General features: G+C 42.3%; 1 protein-coding gene across 6 annotated transcripts in view; it reads left to right on the top strand.

Moving 5' to 3' along the window:
* Window positions 1–24,000, top strand: part of LOC124423591 (transcription factor collier) — an 83,143-nt gene that overhangs the window by 14,795 nt on the left and 44,348 nt on the right. For all 6 annotated transcript variants that reach the window (XM_046961481.1, XM_046961480.1, XM_046961479.1 and 3 more), the window contains exons 3-6: window positions 163–226; window positions 5,292–5,347; window positions 13,035–13,108; window positions 13,828–13,896. In XM_046961481.1, the coding sequence (XP_046817437.1) occupies window positions 163–226; window positions 5,292–5,347; window positions 13,035–13,108; window positions 13,828–13,896 (263 nt within the window). The remainder of the gene's footprint in view (window positions 1–162; window positions 227–5,291; window positions 5,348–13,034; window positions 13,109–13,827; window positions 13,897–24,000) is intronic.

The raw sequence follows: 24,000 nt of genomic DNA, 5'->3' as shown, positions 1-24,000 counted from the left end.
ATCGAAGGATCCACCCATTTGCCATCTTATCTTTTCAACTGTCTTCTTTCTAAATCTTTATCTCCCGAGCGCATACGTAATGTAATCACATTACCGTATATACTTTCATGACGTTGAGCGCATATTAATTGTATCTACTGAAACGTGTTATTTCTGTTTCAGGAATCCGAGGGACAAAAGACGAACAATGGTATCCAATACAGTTTGCATCTGCTTTATTCGAACGGTGAGTTTCTCCTTTCTGTTTCATCATCATCAATTTTCCTTTCGTGAGATTTGAAATCGATTATAAATCTAATTTAATGGAACATTATCCATAGGCCTAATAAAATAACGATATGAGATAAAATCAATGGGACAATATCATTGTTTTCGTAAGATATAAATAGAAGAACGTAAAAAGTCAGTGATCTCGTGAAATGTTTCGAATCGATCGGCAAACCATCCGCAAGCGTTCTTGCTGAGTGACGAAAAGGAAAAGGGTGTTGAAGGAAGTAGGAGTAGTAGTAGTAGTAGTAGGAGGAGGAGGAGGAGGAGGAGGATAAGAGGGAGGAGGATAAAGAGAAGGGGAAGGGTGGTTTGGCTTGGTAGGAAACGAGTACGTAATAGCCCCATTCGAAGCGACGATGACGGGCCATCAACATTCCATGCGGACACCCGGTCTCTTAGGGCCGCTAAAAAGCTCAGGAACTTTGGTGGCTGCGGCCCGCAACAGAGACATATTTTACGTCACTGCCTCGGCCACCAGGGCAAAAAGGTTTCAGCTTCCGTTCTGAAGAAGCTGGATGCGTGTGTACAGCGAAGTGGTTCTGCGCGAAGCGTGTAGGGGCCGAAGGGACGACGAAGGGAAGGAAGAGAGACAGGTCGAAGGGAGTGACCGATGGAAAGAAAGAGAGCGGATGAAGAAGAAGAGAGCCGAACGATTTGGAGGTGGTCCTGCTGGAGAGCATCCGGACAAACAGTAAGACTGGCTAGTAGCAGACCCTTAAAAACGAGCTCGTATTATGAACATATTAAAAAGGGGTCTGTAAGGCGCTATCCACGGGACTCCGTCGAGAGAGTTTTTCACTCCATATACGCCATCTCAGATCTGCTCCAGCAGCCTCCAACAGTAGATATCCGTTGGGCAACCTCACCGGAGCCCACTTTATCCTTCCTTTCGTTTCTTTCTTTCTGGTTTCTTCTTCTTCTTTCTCTTGCTCTGTTTCTCTCTCTCTCTCTCTCTTTCTCTCTCTTTCTCTCTTTCTTTTCTTCTTGCTCATCGGGCGTTCTTTCTTTTCTCCTCGTCCGTCTTTTCCTTGCCTCCATACCACGGTTCTTCTTGTCCCTCGACTTCGGGATCCGATCAATCAATGCGAGATTTTTGCGTTGGCAGGCCTGACTGAGGGGCCGCCCTGCCATCTATGGGCACTAAAACGTGTTGCCAACATCGCGAACAAGAAACAACTAACTGTTGCAAAAGTAAGGAATATCAACGAATCTCGCCCCTTAAAGATCTCGCGATCCGTTCTCCACCTCCACCTTCTTTCTTTTTACTACTTTCTTTTTTCTTTCCCTTTCTCTCTCTCTCTCTCTGTCTCTCTTTTTCATCAAATATGACGGTCTCTTTCTGTGAGATTTTGAAAAAGATCGCGAACGGAGTCGGCAATCAGAGAGAACTGTGTTATTGAACTGGATTGGCAACTTTCGTATTGTCATTGGAAAGTAATTGGAAAAGAATGTTGAAGAAAAATGTCGATTGTGAAAATTTTATATCTTTAGACAAATCAATGGTGAACGATACCTTTTATAATCGAATCTTATTGATATGAACCTATGCATGTGATTTATAGGACAAGACATACGTATACACGTATGAGAGAGAGAGAGAGAAAGAGAGAAAGAGAGAGATCAGGCCCGTTTGTAATCCAACATTCGGCTTTATAAAAGTTTCATGCACGAAATGCGCTCGGCGTGCTCGCATGTTTCTCTTCTCCTCTCTTTGGAAGAGTAGAGGAAGAAGGACGAAGAGGAGGAAGAGGAGGACAAATTGGCTTGGATCTTCGCGATTGCCGACGATGAACGTTCGTCAGAAGTCACCAGAAGGCACCAGAAGGTGTCTGCGTGTCATCACCAATTTTCTCTGTCTCTCTTTCTATATCGCCCGATCGGTCACTCTTCTCATATACCAATAAATCTATAATTAAATATTAAATAAGGAGCGCAGGCTGCCGTCACTCGCTGACGGCAGAGCCTCTCCATATCGGGTCCTTGCCCTTTTTGTCATCTCGATTCCCTCCTTCTTTCCACTCTCCTACCATGCACCGTTCTTCTTCGTTCTGTTCGATTTAAGAGCGGGAGAGAAAGAAAGAAAGAAAGAGAGAGAGAGAGAGAGAGAGAAATAAAAACGGAAAAAGAGAAACAAGGATAGCTTTCGTCGGCGAGACACGGAGGAACGATCGGAACGAGATATCCAGAATGAGAGAGAGAGAGAGGAGAGGAATGAGAAAAGAAGACGGCTTGTCTCGTTCTCCTCTGAACGTACTAAGGAATATGAACTCGAGTAATAAGACAACGAAGGACGATTAAGGATAGAGGATCGATCGGTAGGATATAGAATCGCACGAATCGTAGGATTTTTTTTTTTTTTTTTTTTATTCCTTCCAAGAGAGACAGAAAAGAAAAAAAGAAAAAAGGAAATAGTTTCTTTTTCGATTCTTACCTCCCTCGAACTTGGTCGCCTAGTTATGCTAATGCATCCTGACGAAGACTTATCTGCCTCTGAGACAGCACAGCGGGATACGACACTCGATTCCTCTTCTTATTCAACTTCTTCGTCATGTTACTTCGCTTTCAATGTTAGACTGTAACGCTCAACGAACACGATCGCGATTTGCTCTACGGAATGCTCGCAATGCCGAGCGTTTACTATCAAAGAGAACTCGTTAATTATAATTCGATGATATATTTATGTCGTTCGATGGTTTTGCACTGTGAATCAAACATACGTAGAATTTTGTACAATCTTCTGATACAATTCGTTCTCCATTTTGGATCAAAATACGTAGGAATTAAAAAAAAAAAAAAAAAAAAAAATCAGTACGTCAAAAGTGTTTGTTTCGTTTTATCAGAAAGAAAAGAAAAAGATAAATAAATGAATAAAGAAGAAGCAAATCGTGAGTACGTATAAGAAATCAAAATGAGAAGACCAAGTTAGTTTTGTAATATAAAAAATAATTTTCAAGAGCGATTAAAATGAGACACATATTACGGTACGTAACACCAAACGATTACACGATCTAAGATATTATTATCCCTCTTAGAGAACTTTTTCTTCTTATACATTATCATGAATTATGAACGATAGCAAGTGCAAACGATCGATCGGTTTTAGTTTCCTTTTGGCATTGGTAAATCCTTAGACGAGGGCGTAGGTACGTATCTACGCGCGTAAACCGGAGTATAGATACGAAGGTAACTTCCGGTAAAGCCGCGACGCTTTCTCGAGGTAATTTGTGAGCTAGTTTCGAGCGGAGTATCGTAATCCGTAGTAACGTTATGCGGCGCGGACTCTCTAGTCCGTATCTCCCGGCGGGTCCTAGGAGTCTTATGTTGGGATTACTCGGCTTACCGGACACGCGAGGCCGGAAGCCACGCAGGGTGTCTGTCCGAAATACTCCCTGGGATTATTCCCTTCGTAGAGAAGGAGAAGGAGAAGAAGAAGAAGGAAAGAGAAAGAGAAAGAGAGAGAGAGAGAGAGAGAGAGAGAGAGAGAGGAAGAGTTTCTTGAAGTCTCAAGAAAGGCCTTCGACTCGATATGTAATGTTTTTAACGATTACGAACTTCTTCGAGTATCTTCGACTTCGAGAAAAAAAAAAGAGATGAAAAAGAAAAGAAAAGAGAGAGGGAGAGAGAGAGAAAAGGAAAAAGATCGATATATAGAGGAAAAAATTTCTCTCATCGGTTTAAAATGACCAACGTCGGTAAACGTCCTAGTCGTACGAGAATCCCGCTAGCCGTGGCATCGTTTTGCCGTTTCAGGTACATCTTGATGGCATCGATACATCTAGTAAAACATTATATACTTTCTGTGCCGGCCGTTGTCATCTTTGAGCGTGACATAATAACGAGAATCGATTTTACCTTCTCGATAATAATTATACCGTGGAATGACTGATAGAATATTGGAAGAAATATGAACGGAGAAGTATACGGAGGGGGAAAAGATAAAAGAGGAAGAGAGAAAGAGAGAAAGAGAAAGAGAGAGAGAAAAAAAAAAGAGAGAAAGAGAGAGAATAAATAAGAAATCGTACTTAAAAGATGGATGTTCGAAAAAAGAAAAATTGTATTCGATAGTGTAACGATTTAACAAGAATTTTACATAAGGATTAAGCAAGAAGAAAAGAAGAGTAGTCGAACGAAGCGGCCTTTTCTCTCGTTAGAGAGAAAGGGGAATACAACGAAATTCTGAGAAGCTCGACCGCAAAGGGAAACGCAACTTTAAACGAATTAACGCTTTACACGTGCACGAATTTTTCCCTCCTTTGCTATGGCCGCATGCATGGCGATCGGAGTCCTTTTCTCTGTCCTTCGTCTTCTACGCATCGCCGTTGAGTTCGTACTTTTGAAGGCTCGAAGTCGCGGGGCAGGGTCGCGTGCAAAAAAGTACAGGGAGATTGTGCATACTGCGTGGTCCCATGGGGCGGCGACCGATTCCTCCTCCGTTCTCGTCGTCGTCGTCGTCGTCGTCGTCGTCGTCCTCGTCCTCTTCCTTCTCCTCTCCCTCCTCTTTCTACCTCCTCCTCCTCCTCCTCCTCTTTCTTCTTTTCCTTCTTCTCCTCCCCATCTCCTCCTCCTCCTCCTCCTCCTCCTCTTCTTCTTCTTCTTCTTTTTCTTCTTCTTTTTCTTCTTCTTCCTCCTCCTCCTCCTCCTCCTCGTCGTTGTCGTCGTCGGCCTTAAATGCTCCTTAATATGCACTTTTTTCCCGGCACGCGCGGAAGGCCCTTTCGGCGGCGCCAAACTTGTCAGAATTTGAACACGTTTCCGTATTCGTCGCATTCGCCGCGTCGCATTCGACGCAAATTCCTGCACGCGGCCGATCTTAAGGTAATGGGGCCCTTCTTGCACATTCTCCAACTACGAAAAAAGGTTGACTTGCAAACCCGCGCTGGAATAAGCAATCGAGATACCCGAGCCTTTCGTTATTCATATACCCCGAACCCGACGACGATCTTGAAATTCTTCAATACGCAGAAAATAGAACTTATATATCTCTATATCTTTTGTTTGTTTTTTTTTTTGTATTGTTTCAGGAGTGAGGCAGGTGCAAAACATCTTCGTCAGGCTTATCGACTCTGCGACGAAACAGGTGAGCTTACGTGCATATATACATGAATATTCTTATCACAAAAGTATTTTAACAATTTTTATTATACATAATGTTACGTATATCGATTGATTAACATTAATCTATATATATATATATATATATATATATATATATATATATATTTGCGAAACATAATTTTACTTTCAAAACAATAAATTTGATCTGAAACCTTCGAAATAATTTCCTTAGATCACGTCTAAAGTAAATTCCTTTGTAAAATTTTGTCATAACTAAATATTTATTCATATCTAAATATTAATAGTACGAGATTTGTAAGCGCGTAATAGGTAAAGGACGAAGAATGTTTATATTTATATATATATATATATATATACATACAAAGTCATTACGTTCTTATAAATATCGAATGTAAACGTATCGTCGTAACAAGTCTCGGAACGAATAAGAACGAAGAAAATCGTGGAAAAAGAGAGAGAGAGAGGGGGAAGAGTAGGTACAAAGCAAAAGGATAGTAGAGTTTGTTCGAGTACGTTTCAAGAGCTCGTCGCGTTTCGTTAGGCAAACGCGCCAGCGTGCGGTGCTCGAAGGGCGAGAAAACTTTCGGTTAGAAATCGTCGGGTGCCGTTATCATCTCGGCTACAAGCACTTAATTTTCCGGGGGGTTGCCTTCGCCACCCTTCAAGAAAGGAGGTAGGTACCCAGGCAGCAGCCAACAGCTACTGTCCCATCCCGTTATCTGCGCCACGTGGCCGAACCCTGCGCGCACGAGCCACGAACCACGTGTTGTGAGTAAGAGAAAGAGAGAGAAAATGTGTGTGTGTGTGTGTGTGTGTGTGTATAGGAGAGAGAGAGAGAGAGAGAGAAAGAGAAAGATCGTTCTCCACTCTACTCTATTCTACTGTACGCAGGGCCGTACCTAGAATCCCTACATCGTAGATAGCATCAGAGGCATCACGAGCGAACGCAAATACGCGTACGGATTTTCTATCGGAGGCGAGAAGGGTTCCTTTGTCCTCTATTTCTTTCTCTTCGACCCTAAGCTTCGTTCCTAGATTAGAATTTGATACTTTGTGTATGTATTTTCTCAACGTAGTTGTTTTGTAATACGACGGATAACAACGATGAATTGTTTCTTCTATTTACTAGTTTCCACGTTATATTTTGTTTTCTATCTCAGATTGAGATAGAAGAAGGAGTGAGAGAGAGATAGAGAGAGAGAGAGAGAGAGAGAGAGAGAGAGAGAGAGAGAAGATTTTTGAGCTTGCGAATGATTTTATTTCGTGCGGTGTGATACTGCCTAAGTGCCCACAGACGAGAGTTCATCGTTTTAGTAGATTAAATCATTTCGGGGTCGGTCGGTTACGAAGGTAAGAAGAGCAAGAAGGAGTCGGCAGAGGACGAAAGAGGAGTAATAGGACGAGGAGGAGGAGAAGGAGGAGGAGGAAGAGAAGAACGGGGTCGGGGGAACCATAGCCGATGTTAGTTTTAGCTGATTAAATTACTAAGCCACGGTGGCCTTGCGCCGGCAGAGACCGAGTCCTCGATTCGCGATCCATTCCTTTTATTAATCGGATCCGAGCGGTCCCGGACTTGGTATCAGCCATAGAAAACGAGAAAACGGAAGAGAGAAATAGAGATAGAAAGAGAGAGAGAGAGAGAGAGAGAGAGAGAAAGAGAAAGAAAGAAAGAATAAAATATAGAGATAGTTAGGTACATATCGACACGGTCGATTCGTTCTCGAAGGACAGACATCGCGCTAATTATTAAATAGATTACTTTTACCGTAGAAAAGAAGTTTAAATAATAAGATAGATAAATTATTCGTGGGACTCTTTTCGGTTCTACGGTGCGATCGAATTATCGATATTTCGAGAAAGAAAGAAAATCGTTTGAGAAGGAAGAGGCCGGTCCAATCTTGAAGAAGAAGAAGAAGAAGAAGAAGAAGGGGGGAGGAGGAGGGGGCCGAGGGAGGGGAGAGGAACATGCTCGTTGAAGAAAAAGATATCAAGAAAGAAAAAGAGTAGGAAAGGTAGAAATGGTAGAAATCGAAAACGAGAAAGGTGCAATTTATACATCAAAGCCTCGATTGAAACGCGCGTCTACGGTCGTTGCGTCAAAGCAAGAGGAAGACATGTATGCGCGAAGATCGATACGTAAACGTGTAAGTGAAAGAGTAGATGGATGTATACCCGTGGCATTTGTCGAGGGTCCATGGCGCAACAACCCGCTCGAAGTGTTTGGCAAATTCAGATCAACTGTATATTTTTATTATTCCACGCTTTGCTATCTCACTACTCGCATGGCTTCTCTCTGTTTCTTCCTTTTATCATCCTTTTTCTTTTTTCCTTTTTTTTACCCCTCCCCCTTCCTCTCCTAACCCCCCACCCACCCCACCCCACCCCGCGTCCTCGTCCTCGTCCCTTTCCTTCTTTTTCGTTTATCGAGCATTACAATGGTAAAATCTACACGCTCTACTTGACTTGATAACGGATTAAAAAACAACATTGAGAAGAGGTAAATCTCGTGGATCATCAAGTTTTGAAAATGTTTGTTAATGGTACTCAAATCAGAAAGTCGAGAAATAGAAACGAACGCGTCAATGATCGTGCGACAAACGTTATATGTTGTTAATCGTTCGGGTTATTTTTTCTTTTCTGTATTTCTCAAAAAAAAAAAAAAAAAAAAGAAAAAAGAAAAAAGAAAGGAAAAAGGAAAAAGAACGTTAAACCATTCGACTTGAGAAAATTTGCGTCTCGCAAATCACGTTTAAAAGGAACCAAAAAGAAAAAGAGAAAGAGAGAGAGAGAGAGAGAGAGTTTCTTCTGCTCGATGAAATCAAGTTTGCTCGGTTATAAATCCGCAATAATTGACTCTCGTTAAAGTTTCGATTCAACTTGTGAATATCTTTGTGTTTTCCCTTTTAGAAAGACCTTTCATGATTTTTCCACTTTCCTCATTCCCGTTGAAATTTCGCAAAAAATACGAGCCGTTCTCGCGGCGAAAGACGAGCTTCATGTCGGCCGAATAACGCTAACAACGTATGCTTTTAAGCATTCGTGAACGGGCATACTTCCGGGTACTCGAGGGTTAGAGTGAGAGGGAGAAGATAGACAGAGTGAGAGAGAGAGAGAGAGAGAGAGAGAGAGAGAGAGAGAGAAAGAGAAGGGGAGAAAGATGGAGAGAAAGAGAAAGAGAATGAAGCGAATGCGCTTTTTTCGCGGGATTAAAAATGCTAAATGGTAATTAGTTCCGGAGATAAAAAAGCATTTACAGGACGCGGCTACGGTAGAAGCAGAGAACCGTACGCGTAGCCGTTACTTTAAATGAATGAACAACAGGAAATTGTAGCTAACCCCTTTAAGCTCCAACTTCCAGCGTAGTTGCTACATGAGCGAGTGCATCGCTTTTCTCTCTCTCTCTCTCTCTCTCTCTCTCTCTCTCTCTCTCTCTCTCTCTCTCTCTCCTATTTTTTCTCTTCCCTTCTCTTTTTTCTTCTTTCTTTCCTTCTTTTTTTCTCTCTTTCTCTCTCTCTCTCTCTCTCTCTCTCTCTCTCTTCTTTTTTCTACTTAATGCAACAACGGCTTGGATACGCGGAGATTGGCGAAAATCGATTACGATGATTCTCTAGAAAAATCCAATAACCGGAGTAGTCTTATTTCGACTTTCGAAGAAGAGTAAGAAGAAGGAACGTGATAGAAAACACGAACGATAGATCAGAGGATTTATAAAATTTCTACGATCTATGATATTAGATCGATGTTGTAAGTTGACGTAGATTTTGAGTATCGATAAATCTATAGTACCATATGATATCGAATCGGAGTAGCAAGAGTGGCCATAGACTAATACTGAAATATGAGTATTTAAGCGTAGATTAAGGAAATAATAAGTTCGAGATAAGTTAATCCCGGTTAGATAAGGAAAGAAAGAAAAGAGGAATGGAAGAGTAGAGTGGAGACTCCCGTCCATCGTACGAAGGGTGAAGAGAAAGGCGAGGGTGCGAGGGTAATATTGTATGCATGTTGTTCGTCGGCGTGTATAGGGGGACTCGGGGCTAAGGGGGTCGCGTTCGTACGCTACGTCGATAGAGAAAGGGATTCCCAGGGGACTTTTGGAATCGATTCGGGATGGAAATCATTACGGCAGATTTGAATGACTATCTTCGAATTTATCTGCACGCTTCTACGTTGCTCTTCTTCTTGCTCCTCTTTTCTCTCTCTCTCTCTCTCTCTCTCTCTCTCTCTATCTCAATCTCTCTCTTTCTCTCTGCCTCGTTTTATTTTACTCTTCTTTTTCTTCTTCTTCTTCGCCATCTCGTATTCGTCGTTTCGCATTCGAGAACTCCGTCAAAACGACATTTACGATTTTATTGCAAGAGAATCGGTTTCTTTCTTTCTTTCCTCGTAAGACGTCGTTTCGCTTAAAGTTACTATACAAGAAGTAAATCCAGTTTATATTTATCCAACAACATCTTGGTTAATCTTTCATTAACTCTTGTTTGTTTCGTATACGCGACATTTTGTATTGGCGATATGAACTTTCGATATCGACGATAGGATTATAATTATCGATTATGGACTCGCTTCTATCGTTTGATATTTAAATTGACCTTTTGAGAATTCGTCTACCAAGAACACGTTGCGTTTGCAATGACTCGAGAACATTGACCTTTAGTTGTGGATAGTTTGTGTATACACACACACACACACACACACACACACATATATATATATATATATTTTTTATCGATTATATTTTTTTTTTATCGATTTTATTATAAAGATATTGAATGTGAGTTCCGAAGGGAGATAGAATCAAGCATAGTACAACGATAATTATACTTTATATTAGATGTGATCTTAGATGCACTTATTGCTATAATAATCATCATCAGTTTAGATACGTGAGAATTATTTTATTATGTTCTATAAGAATTTCAAACAGATACGTAAAATATAATAAAAGTGCTCGAGAATTTGTTCGAGCACGATCGCTATTAGTCCTCAGCAAGTAATTCCCACGGGAATTAAATGGAAAGAGGGAGGACCCAGTCAGTGATGGGACCGGGAGAGTCTCGACGGAAGAAAGGCCCCCGTGGGGCCAACGCTGACTGGTCGCACCCCCAGGACGTGTCCTCTGCGTCGTCGACAACGACGACGCAGAGGACGAGGACGACGACGTAGCCTACGACCTCTTCCTCTTTCGCTTACTTTACCCCTCGAGACACTCGCAAACATAACCGCTGTGCTGCGATATTCTACACTAAAGAGAAAGAGAGAGAGAGAGAGAGAGAGAGAGAGAGAGAGAGAGTGATAGTAAGTTTTCTTTCCTTCCGGGACCAACAACTGAGAAACTCTCTTTTGGGACCCATTCGTCGACAGTTAGCGTTACTATTCCGATAAAAAAAAAAAAAGAAGTCGATAATTCTAAAGGTCTCAGTATGTTGCTACATGAAAAAGATATAAGAGATAAACGATTTTTGAAGAGGTAAGGTAACGCGGTAAGTTAATTCGAATGGTTTCGTGACTTTGCGATGATCGATCTCTCGATAAATATCTATATCCTGTATATACCCGGAGGAGAGAATAAATACTTTTGCGCGAGAGTAAAAGAGAGAAGAGAAAAAGAGAATGCATGTGTGTGTGTGTGTGTGTGTGAGAGAGAGAAAGAGAGAGAGATAACTAGCAAGCGAGTAAAAGTAATTGCTCGAAATTGTTGGCAAGTACGCGCTAGGAAGGGCAGAGTATACTAAATAAAACAGTTATAGCGGCTCGGTAATAGGTGCTAAGCAAATAATATCGCATGTCACTTGCGTGAGGTTCGCGTGCGCTCGCGCGCGCGCGCTCACGCTCCCACAAACTCACACGACCTAACATAACGAATAATAATGTTACGTGTTTAACCGACGATTATTTGACGCGTTGTTGCGTTACTGCTACGTACATGTGCGTACGAGATAAACAGAGAGAGAAAGAGAGAGAGAGAGAGAGAGAGAGAGAGGGGGGGGCTATATAAAAAGACGGATGATCATCGTGCCATGCAATTTGCTTCAATTTCTTCGGGAAAATGGTGATAAAAGAGGGAAGAAGAAGAAAAAGAAGGCGAAAATGAAAGAAAAGGAAAAAAAGGAATAGAGAAAGGGAGGGTGGGGGTGGGTGGGAGTTGGTTAGAAAAAAGAACGTTTTGTCGAGCCTCATGCAAACTCATGTAAGTGCGTCGATGTTAAGTCGAGATAAAATACCTAGATAAAATACCGCGGAAGTGTTAAGGAAGAAAAAGAGAAAAAAAAGAAAAAGAAAGAGAGAGGAGAAAAATTAAGAATTAAAAATTGAAAAGAAAACGAATGACAAACAAAAATGATCTGAATCCATGATCTCGCGTAAAAGGAAAAGAAAGAGAAAGAAAAGAAAGAATATAAAGAAAATAGAATAACCTATGAGAAACCTAGATGAATCGAATAGTCGAAACGTAGGACGTGGAAGCGCGGACTCTTATCTCCTAACAGGGGTTAATACGTATAAGGCGAACACTTATGTTAATTATTCGAAGTACAAATAAGTTCGCATGTCGCTCGGCTATTAAAACTCGTTACGAGCGACGGACACGTGAAACTCTCTCGCGTCTACTCACGATAGGATATTTTCATTCTTCCTTTTTTCCATCTTCGTATACCCCCTTCTTAACTTTACCCACTCTCCCTTCTCTCCCCCCTCTCTCTATCTCTCTATCTCTCTATCTCTATCTCTCTCTCTCTCTCTCTCTCTTTCTCTCTTTCTCTCTCTCTTTCGTATTTACTCTTATTCCTCTATTTCCCGCACGGGCTTCCCTACTTTTGGTAAAGTGGTATCACCCTCTCCCCGATTTGGGTAAGGGGTATATGCTATCAGGGGCACGAGTTTGCGTTGCAATTCGGTTATTTTGTTCGTATAAATATTTGATGCTGTTTTCAAAGTCGCACCTAGTTGCGCGGGAAGCGAGGATAAGCATGTTTGACGTATTTATTAACTACTGTATCTCTCTTTCTCTCTCTCTTTCTCTCTCTCTCTCTCTTTCTCTCTCTATCTATCTATCTATCTATTTATCTTTATCTATTTATCAATTTCTCTATTTACCTTCTTTTCCAATACTCTATCCTCTTTTACATAATTACAAAATTCGCAGATGCTCGATATATGTTCGATTGTTCTTTCAATTAGATGTCTTTCTCGAGAAAAAGGAGAAAAAGAAAATAAAAAAAAATAAATAAATAGAAAGAAAAGAAGAAGAGGAAAATGGAAAAGGGCGAGGGGAAAAAAGGGGGCGGGAAATTCGAATCAGTTATTCAACGTTTTCAGATCTCTCTTTCTCTCTCTTTCTCTCTCTCTCTCTCTCTTTCAGTGAGATCAAAGAAGGAAAGCTATCCGTTCGCGCTTTATTATTCGTTGGTTAATCCGTACTAGGCACCCTCCTTCGTGAGTGCATGAATACAGGCAACAACGTGTTGTCATTAAATAAAAATCAATCAGGAGGTAGTGAAGGAGGCTTAACGGATTTGCTTGTTCCGCCCACAGCTTAGTCGTCCTACTCGGGATGCATTGGTTAGTCCCTTTTCGATCGTGTAAAATCGACGCGCTAGTGTCTTCTCAATGGGTCGTCCTCGGTCCTTGAGTTTTACGGAAAATCTCGTAATTCACTAACAAACGATATTTTCTTTTGTTTGTTTCAGGCGATCATGTACGAAGGACAAGACAAGAATCCTGAAATGTGCCGTGTCTTATTGACGCACGAGGTAATGTGTAGGTGAGTGTCGTCATTGAAGATTTTTTTACTTTTTTCTTTTTTTTCCTTTTTCTCTTTTTTTTTTTTTTTTTACTTACAAACGAAAATAGAATATCTTTTTTCCCTTGACTGACTTGAGTCGAATCGATTATGCAAGAAGAGAGAAAAAGAGAGAGAGAGAGAGAGAGAGAAACGTTCGGTCGACCTTCGAAGGAGCAACTTTTTTACGAGAGGGTGGCTATCTTGCCGAGAACCATCGTACACTCTCGCGTTACCTGCTTTACAAGGTCGCACATACACTTAGATATTCACGCGGATCGAGTCTATTCGCTCTCTCTTTCTCTCTCTCTGTCTCTGTCTCTCTCTTTCTTTCTCTACGAGCACCCTTCTTGCGGCGACGAGCCATAAACGTAACGAGGCATACGGGGTTGCAGTCGTTCTTCAGGGGGGTGGTGGCTGACTCATTGACCCATGGGATTTTGGCAGCACCATCTCCCACTACCTTCACAATCCTCCCTTCCTCTCATCCGATCCAAGTTTCAAGAGGGTGCGGGTTAGTTTTTAGACGATCCGAAAACTTTTGACAACCCGGGACCTGTTTGTCCCTTCACCATTTTTCTTCGCCTTCGTAACAAAAGTCAAGAAACAAATCGTTCTTACATATACGAAATATTATATATATATATATATATATATATATATATGTGTGTGTATCAATATATTTATTTTTATGATTTCAGTCGGTGTTGCGATAAGAAGAGTTGCGGTAACAGAAATGAGACACCGAGCGATCCAGTGATCATCGATCGGTGAGTTCGTCTACTTTGATTACACTTGACAAAAGTATTACTTACCTATGTTCAACTGAACAAAAGACCAAGTTTCAAGGATCATTATTATAACCGAGTATTCTCTTATCCGTCTACTTGTCAAACAAGAAAAGACGTGCTAGTCGCGATAACGCACCGACTTGCCTTTTCCAAGATATTTAGGCACGCAAAATACGTTTCGTACGAGGTGTTGCGAGTACTCGGAAAAGGACGGAAGAGTAGTCGAATACTCTGGGCGTACTTGTATCGTCTCCTTCCACCGTCTTGTGCCTTGCTTGCCCGTTTTCGAGATCTCTCTCTTTCTCTCTCTCTCTCTCGCTCTTTCTCGTTCTCTCTCGCTCTTTCCCTCTCAGTATCTATCTCTATCTTTCTCCTGAAGCTCTTCCTCTCTCGTAGCTTGGCTAACATGAGAGTAGTAGTAGGGTGAGCCTGGTATCTGAATAGGCTATAGAGTGTCCTGAGATAGGAACGGTAGGAAGGAAGAGGTTTCCCGCGGGACTCGGGCCGAGATAGTCTTCAGGAGGACATCTTGCGCTCAGAGGTGCTCAACTCTCGACTTCGATACCAACCTTCTTCCTTTAGAAGAGCTTCTTCATTCACATCCGAAGGATATTTTCTAGGCGTTCCTGACAGGTAAAAGCCTCCTTTAGGCTCGATGTTGTAACTATTTTTCCGTAGCAGAGAAAATCCGGGATTTAATGTCATCGAAACGTCGAGATACTTTATTTACGATTTGCCAAGTTAAAAGGTAGATCACAACGAAAACGAAATTAGACTTTTCGTTCGTTCCCATAAAGCCGACCTGCTTTTTTTTTCGGCTATTACAAGAATGGAAAAGAAAAAGAGAGAGATCGTATTACGTTGGTAAGCGGTTGATTTCGATGATGAAACGAGTTACATATTTCTTCCCCCATCCTCTCGACTGCGATCGAACAGGCCGATAGAAAAATTAATCTCGCAAAATGCTCTCGTATGAGGGTAGAAAACACGCACGCACCTAAGCAAGCAAACAAGCAAGCTCTCTCTCTTTCTCTTTCTCTCTCTCTCTCTCTTTTTAACAGAGTAGTACGGTGTGCAACGTAAGTGCAACCGCATTGTGGTCGCGTGTCGCGTCGACCACCGACCCTCTCGGTCGGCAGATAAATTTGCGGTGGATCGTACTAAGAGAAGAGCGAACGAGCGTTCGTGCGATCTCCGCGGAAATATTTCACTAGAGAGAACTCGGACTCGGTTTATTCGATCTTTCGAAAGATACCGACGTTTCTTTGGAATCGATTATTTTTAGTCTTTTTTTTTCCAATGCTATACATATATTTATTTATATATATATATATATATATGTATACATATACATGTATATGCATATATAGATCCAGGTATACGTGTATATATATATATATATATATATATATATGTGTGTGTGTGTACATATATATGTGTATATTCGGAAGCTAATAGATTTTCGGTCTCGCACAAAACCACAATGGAGGGCCGAACGGAGGGAGTGGGCAAAGGGTATCAATGCCACTTTGATTGAGGCAGCTCTGCTCGATTGTGACATGCTCACTCAGCTGTGCGGAAAGTACAACGCGACCCCCGTTGATTGGGTATATCTCGCTCGTGAAAAAAAAAGAGAAAAAAAAAAAACAAAAAAAAAACCGAAAAAAGGAAGGAAAACAAAAGCATTCGCGGTGTGCCCTGAGCGTGGCCATTTTTTTTTTTTGCTCTTCAACCCTTTCCCACATCGAAACGTTTCACGGGTAGAAGTTTCACGCGAACAAACGATTACGTGCAAGAGCATAATCTCTTCAGATGACCGATCGATTTGTAAAAAGGATGGCTAAAAAAAAGTGAAAGAAAAAGAGAGAGAGGGAGAGAGAGAGAGAGAGAGAGAGAGAGAAATCGATTGGTTGGGTTTGAACGTTCAACATTTAGCCTTCACATATATAATACTTGCATTATTATCCCTGGTAATAATCATGGCCAATAGAAAATTTTTAATTAATGATAATTCCAATCAATTAACTATAAAATTTAACGTGATAATCCTCTTTGTCAATCACAGTTAGTTGATAATTTCTATGAGAACGTAGAGACACAGATGATAGAGAAGTTAGGGTATCTCCTTTTGCGGGAGAATCTTGTCTTTGAGTATCGAACGGGACACGTTTCTCGATCCGAGGGAAATCGTGCTTCGACGCTTCCTGAATTCGATCGCCGAGGGACAGTAGCGCGGAGGCGACGGCCGTTGAGAATAGTCCTAGAGAAGCCGGTATTACGCCGGACTCCGAAACCAATTAACATGCATAATTAAAATGGCATTGTCGTGGCAGGCCGTTGCCAGCGGGCTTCGCTGTCGGTTGACGGGAGAATCCCGCGGGGCCGACGGCGTTTCATAATTACGAAAATCCTCTGGCACACCGTCACTCCCACCAACTACGACGTCCTCTACCTACTCTCGATTCCTCTTACACGTCTATCTCCATTTCACACTCCCACTCTCTCTCTCTCTCTCTCTCTCTCTCTCTCTCTCTCTCTCTCTCTCTCTCTCTCTTTCTCCTCTTTCTCTATCTATCATTTTCTCTATCTATCTATTTCTATCTCTTTTTCTTCCTGTTTCTCTGTCTCTCTCTCTCTTTCTCTTTTTCCCTCTCTATCGATGAAACAACAAGGGATGTAGAAAAAAAATCGGCCAACAGGTCGCGAGATAGTTGAAAGTATCCGCGCGAAGGCCCGTGTAACGGGGCGAGCCAATAACGGACTATCTGTCTGACGCGATTGGTTAACTTTATTTCGCTCGGTGGTCGAACCCTTAATTTCGAGGCATCGATCATAGGGCCCTGCTTGCTGGTCCATCTCTCTCTTTCTCTCTCTCTCTCTCTTTCCTCTCTAGATTCAACCCACTACCACATCGATTCTCCCTCTCGCAGTATATAACATTCTTTCTCTCTCTCTCTCTCTCTTTCACTCTCTCTTTCTCTCTTTCTCTCTGTCTCTTTCTCTCTTTCTCGTTCCACTCTTCGACGCTTGTTTCCACGATCCCTCAGCGCCGCGAGAGAGCCGTCGACCCTCTCCCCGTCTTTCTCTCCGCGTCAATTCGACGGATTCCATTTCGGGTTCCCGAGTGCTCCGAAATCTACGCTACGCGACGAGGACATTTTTCGAGGTGAGGTTCGATTATATGTGGCCTCGTGTTCGTTAATCCTTCTTCTTTTCCTTCGTGTTTTTCTTTTTTCTTTTTCCTTTCCTTTTTTTTTTTTTTTTGGTTTTTTATTTTTTATAACTTTTTTTTCTTTTATGTATATATATATATATATTTTTTTTTCTTTTCATTCTTCGATCGGACGAACGAACACGATCGATGGGAAAAGATCGATGAGAATGAGAGTGATAAAGAGAGAGTGAGAGAGCGAGAGAGAGAGAGAGAAAGGGAAAAGAGAAAAAATAGAAGGTGCGCAGGTTTGTCGAGCGACATTGTGCCTTTGAATGGGTTCGTTCGGTGAAGCACATAAATATCTCCGCGATATTTCCGTCGTCGAGTCGAAACGCGTAACAATCAATCGTTACCTTAATTGATTGCGATTGGTAGAGGACGCTCGGCCGGCTTGACTGACGTCACAATGACGTACGGATTATCAATCAGTCGCGCTTGTGGCGTTAATGCATGCAAATCTCGACGATTCGCGGCACGTTGTCTCTCCTGCCCTTTGCTTCTAACGCTTCTCCGTCAATATAGATTTTACATTAAGGACATACGTACATACATACGTGCGCGAACGCACACATACACACACGCACGTATACATACACGTATGTATGTATACGTAAAAACACACACGTATACATATGATTGTGTAACGTTTTCGTTTAGAGGACGTGGACAAATGTATACAGACGTTCGATCTTTCTTCCTCTGACGATTTTCTCTTTCTTTCTTTCTTTCTTGCTTTCTTTCTTTCTTTCTTTTTTTTTTTTTGTTTTCTTTTTTCCTTTTTCTCTTTTCTTCTTTCGTTTTCTTTCTTCTTCCTCTTCTTCATATTTCCTTTTCATTTTGTTATCCCAACATTCTCCGACGTTATCTCTTCGAAACGAAGTAATTTTCACGATCGTATCTTTCCCCGACGTGCAACGCCGACTCGGTGGCTGTCGTTTAATTATGTAAAAAGGCAAGAGGATAGGCGAGAACGCGATAGCAATCGTACGATTTTCAGAATATCGTCTCGTCGATGGTGCTCGCTTTACGACACCGTAATTTGATATAACTCGATCGAGCGATGAATAATACGCGTCGGGCTAGATAATACCCTAATGCTTTTCCGCGTAACGCCGAGCTACGCACCTACCGACGACAGTAGAGAGCCAACGTACTCGATGAAAATTATCGAAACGATCGTGCGAGATAAGGGTGATAATGACTGCTCGCGAGTGCTCGCTCATAGAGAGATGACACATATCGATAAGGGAAACTTATTAACCGAACGACGTACTCGATATTATATATGAGACAATAGTTTAGCCGTTCGAAAGCAAATATCTACATAAGTTGAATGAAGTCATATAAGAGAAATCTTTTTACGTTATTATAAACGATATTGTCTATTAAACGTAAAATATTTCATTGTCCGTGAATGAAATATGATATATGTAAATGAAAATCATAACGATTCGAGTAGTGCTCTTCTTTTTTCTTATTTTCTTTTTTTGTTTTTTGTTTTTCGACCTTGTCCTTGTTTATTTTTTGCTCTTATTGAATTTAACTAGATTGCCATGAAAGTAGTCTTGGTCGATTAGACGCTTAGAAATCGTTACGCTCGTGTCATTCGTCAGCATTTTTTGATTGTTCGCTCGTCGAGCCGGAAAGCTCTCTCTATTTTCTGTCGCGACTATTAGGGAAATCAAAACACACTCAGTAGAAGCACATAGGGCTCTCAGTTCGGCTAGCATATGGGACCCCATATAGTATAGTTGGGGCTATCGCGCCCTTCATCCTCGACATACCCCTAAAATAAATGAAGGAGAGAGCCACGAGAGTTAGTGAACGCTCGTAAGCAAGCAAGCAAGCAAGCAAGCAAGCAAGCAAGCAAGTTTACGTTCCCCGTATAGAAAAGGAGTTCGAACGATCGTTCGACCGGGAAATCGTGGGATAAATAAGCCGGTATTTGCGCTACTAATTATTTTTTCTTTGGTTTCGTTAATCGACCGCCAAGTTCTCGATCGATACGGCAAGAAGAACGTTCTCTTAAACGAGAGAAACTTTCTTTTACGGTAACGAGATATTAAGACACGCGAGTAGGCCTCGTTAAATGCCAAGTTATTCGATAAAATCGATTAATTTATTCCGAACGATACAGACAAATTCGTCGTATTACTTGGTCCATTCGTTTCGATCCTTTCGACTCTTCTTCTTGCTCGTCAAACGATTAATCGCGATTCTTTGCTGCACGCTTACCTCTCCTTCCTCCTACCGTAAAATCTCCCTCTTCTCGTTCTTTCTTTCGAAAAATTTAGAAATTCTGAACAGTCTCTGGTAAAATCATTATCCAGCGTCGGTCCCTCTCCGATCGACGAGGGATATTTTTGGGCCCCAACATGGCCGGGACTACCTCGTAAATTCGGCCAATTAGTCGGATCGGGAAAAAATTCACTCGTATCCTCATGGACTAGCGCGTGGCGGGTTGGTGAAAAGACAGAGAGACAGAGAGAGAGAGAGAGAGACAGAGAGAGAGAGAGAGAGAGGGAGAGAAAGAGAGAGAAAAGAACTAAAGACGGCCTCCCGGGGAAAGAGAGAAGAGGAGGACGAGTTAAAGGCGCCTAAAACACTCGCTTCATTCGCGAAATGCGTCTGGAATGTATATTGGATATTATCGATATCTCGATCTATTCGGCCCGCTAATGGAAAACTTATGCTAAAGTCTAACCCAGCGTTGATCCATAATGTATCAGTGGAATCGGTCTCAAGATTGCTTCGACATACCATTCGTTGCGTTTCTTTCATTTTCTCTCTCTCTCTCTCTCTCTCTCTCTTTCTCTTTTTTTTTCTCTCTCTTTTTGGCAGTACCACAGACAGGAACGTACATTTGCACCCCGTCTTACAAGCGTTTCGACACCTCTACCATGTCTACCATAACGAGATCGAGCTGACTAAGACTGACATTTCTAACTTTCGTTTGATAAATCGTACACACAGAGAGAGAGAGAGAGAGAGAGAGAGAGAGAGAGAGAGAGAGAGAGAGAGAGAGAGAGAGAGTGAGAGAGCTATCGAAAGGGACTTTTCGATGTGTTCAGACGGTAGGCAAAGTACGAACGGATAAAAGAAAAGGCGTGCCCTCCGAGAAAAGTTCTTTGGAAGTTTCGGGAAATGGACGGGAAAGGTAGTCGCTGATTGGCCGAGCGTCCTCACGAAAACTGACGATGCTCGCGAGGTAACGCGACTATAGTAGGGCCAGTCAGATACCGAAATGTACCCTCGAGCATCGTTGAGCAACGAAATCTTAGTCGTACTTGAGAGTTCGGCTCGATTCTCTTACGGTTATACCACCCACAGAGAATTACTCCGATACGGTATCCTTATTTTCAAAGAATATCTTAACAGCTTGCCGCACGGCGATACCTGCTTTCTATTCTCTTCTTACACCCTCGAGAATGTATATATACAGACAGAGAGAGAAAGAGAGAGAGAGAGAGAGAGGGGGGGAGGGTGGGAGGGGAGGGAGGTAGGGAGAAAGAAAGATAGAAGGAAAAGAAGTGGGGAAGAGATGGAAAGAGTTGAACGTTCCTTCCTTCTGTGGGAGATCCTCTTTCGGTCTGTCTCCCTTCTCTCCTCCCTCCCTCACCCCACTTCTTTCTCCGTCTCCTCCTTGCGCCATTTCTTTCATCGAGGAGGAGAAACCAATAGGGAGAACCGATCAGCTTAATGCATATTGATGCGCACCGAACTAAGTGAGTGAAAAATCGCCATCGATCTACCTTCCACGATGGTGCAGACATCTTTCTCTACTCTCTCTTTCTCTCATTCTCTCTCATTCTCTCTCTCTCTCTCTCTCTCTCTCTTTCTCTCTCTCTATTTTCTCTCTATCTTTTTTATTTCACAACATCGTCGTTAGCTTTTCATCTTTGTTACAAAACTTTTGATCATTCACGACAGATAAGTTATAATATAAAATCTTCGATGTCTATAAAAGATCTTGATAGTTTTTAAAATATTAAAAGAGAAAGACAAATGGCAATAGGTCAAATCACTTAACACGATCTCCAAACGATCAAGAAGTCAAATCGTTTGGAAAGGATGTTTGGTCGTTGGGATGGGATCGAGTCATTTTCAACGTCGTAGAGAAGGAAGAATAGCATCGTAGGGCTTTGGAAGTCCGGGACCCTTGGCATTTTGTCGCGGCAGCGAGATAGCATATAGACGTGCGATAGTATAGACCGAGGATAGCGTTAGCTCCGAAGCAGTCTCTCTCGCGTTGGGGTCCCGGCCCACAGAACAGATGCCAACCGTCACGGCTCGCCGATGGCTCGAAGGGTGCCTCCAGATTGAGACACGGTGGATGACTCTAAATGGCATTCGGTCCTCCTCCATGTTTCCTCCCTCTTTTCCACCTTCTACATTCTACATCTCTTTCCTTCTCTCTCTCTCTCTCTCTCTCTCTCTCTCTCTCTTTTTTCTACGTTACTCTCGCTCAAGTAAAATTTATTCCTTTCGGATTATTTTATTTTGTATTATGACGCGAACTTAACTCCTAGAAAGACAAGTTGTTTTTTTTTCTCTGTCGAAAAAAAAGAAACGATATAAGATCGCATTTGGATGACGATCTCAAAAAAAAAAAAAAAAAGAAGAAAAAAAAAGATGAATCGCACACGAGCATACACAAGGACTTTGGTCAATATCATCATTATCGTGCCGGTCCATCCTTTAGTAATCAAATGACAAGGCGGTAATCCGTTCGAGTAATTCGTAAATGGTGGCGCCCATAGTCCGTATGTCAAATCTTTTGTGGAGAATGATGGCCACTCGAAATCGCACGCACCGCTTTTGAAAAGTACAAAGGGTGTGGATGGACAGAGAGGGAGAGAGAGAGAGAAAGAGAGAGAGAGAGAGAGAGAGAGAGAGAGAAAGGAAGGAAAGCGCGCTAACGTTGAAAACAGGTGGTTAGCAGTAGGAAGAAAGAAAGCGCCGAGGGAGCATACCGTGGCGCACGTTGCTGCTACTAGTAGAGGGAGTAGATGGAAGTAGTTAGTTCCCTTCGCTCACTCGTAGAGTCGCGTGACCTATTTAATTATTTTCTAGTCTAGTCTCCAAACATCGAACGTATGTACGTTAGGAATATTTTATTTTGAATAGATAGCTTTTTATTTATTTCGAGCTATAGTTCGAAATCGCATTTGATCGACACAATAAATCGTAGCATATGCAAAGGAATTCATATTTATTTTTTATTTTAACGATCGATATGGAAAAGAAAAAAATGATCGATTTTAAATATCGTTACGATTAATTCCAAAATATTTCATAGAGTTAACGGTAAAAAAAATCGTAGCCGATAATGATTGAGAAGTTATTTAGATCGTTGAAAAACGAAGTGGTTAGGAAGAAAACCTCAGGATCAATCGACGGAGTCGAGGTTCTAGTTTCTAGAGGGTCGACGATTACAAAACACTTCGGTCAACGAGACTGGCTTTATCTGGCGATTCGTACGACGTGGCACCTTCTCCTCTTCGTTTCTCTTCCCTTTTTCTTTCCAACATCGACCGGTCATCTTTCTCTCTCGATTGTCGCGCGACAAGGTCGAGAAACATAGACGGATAGGTGATCACGATGGTCGAAGAGATCTTTTAAGTAGAAAAATAAAAGATAGATAAAATAAGAAGAAAATAAAAAAAGAAGAGAGAGAGAGAGAGAGAGAGAGAGAACAAGTTTAGCGCGAAAGATGTCGAAGAAAAGATTTCTCCGAGTCGTCGGTCGACACATCGAGGTCGTCGATTGACATCTTGGAATCCGTCCGGTCGGTTTGTCGTTAGCACGCGTGCATCTACGTGCATCTATGTTCTTCGCTTCTTCGGCTGTCGGTGGAGCCACGCACACGCAACTGTGTTCCGTCCGTTCGGATAAAATAAGAGCCGAATAGTTCGCATAGCTTGGCGCCTCTCGGCTGTCCATCAGCACACTCGAAAGAAGTTTTACCGTCCTTCCTGTAACCTCCTCCTCCTTCTATTTCTTCTCATCCTCCTTTTCCTTTTCCTTCTCCTTCTCTTTCTCTCTCTCTCTCTCTCTCTCTCTCTCTTTCTCATCTCCACCACCATCTTTCCTTTTCACTCGTTCTCTTCTGCTACAGTCTTTCGTCCTTCGAATGACGACAACGACGACGACGACGACGACGACGAACGAAGACCACGACAACGACAACGACAACAACGACGACAACGACGACGACGACGACGACGACGACGACGACGACGACGACGACGACGTATATAGTTCTTCGACTCCGCGGAAGGGTCCAGCCGTACCGAGAACTAAAAGGCGGGTTTAGGAAAAACGGGAAGTCTTTGCGAGCCTGTCAATCAGCCGTCCGCGGTTTTGCGACCATCCAGTTAATGATGATCCACTGCTCTATCTCGCGAGGATCGTGATGCGGCCAGCCCGGTAGGGACGAGAACCAAGTCTCATCGCGGAATATAACTATACGCTTACCTATATTTCGTCTGTCGATTTCATTTTATCGTCAGTCGTGAAACATCCTCGTTCGTGCGTTCGTTCATTCGTTCGTTCTATATCATAATTCTCGAAGGTCTACGACCATATTATTATCAACGTCGATGATCATATTCTACGGTCGACAATCGAAAGGTAAAAATGATGTAAGGGGATGGAAAAATTTTTTTCTCGCGGCCGTTAGCCGAAAAGGGACGATCGATGCGTCGGGATTTATGCGATTGATTTGAACGGAGCAGAGTGACAGTACAAGGAAGCGCTCTTAGTCCTGGTGTCTCTGTTCCCTCGGGAGTATATCCCCTTCGGTAGCACCGCTGTCCGAAGGATCTCTATAAATTTGCATGTAGAATACTCGCGAAGGTTCTCACGCG

Source organism: Vespa crabro, chromosome 4 (genome assembly GCF_910589235.1).
Source record: "Vespa crabro chromosome 4, iyVesCrab1.2, whole genome shotgun sequence".
NCBI classification, from domain to species: Eukaryota; Metazoa; Arthropoda; class Insecta; order Hymenoptera; family Vespidae; genus Vespa; species Vespa crabro.
Note: the sequence above shows the minus strand (reverse complement) of the source record. Positions and strands in the feature narration are given on the sequence as shown.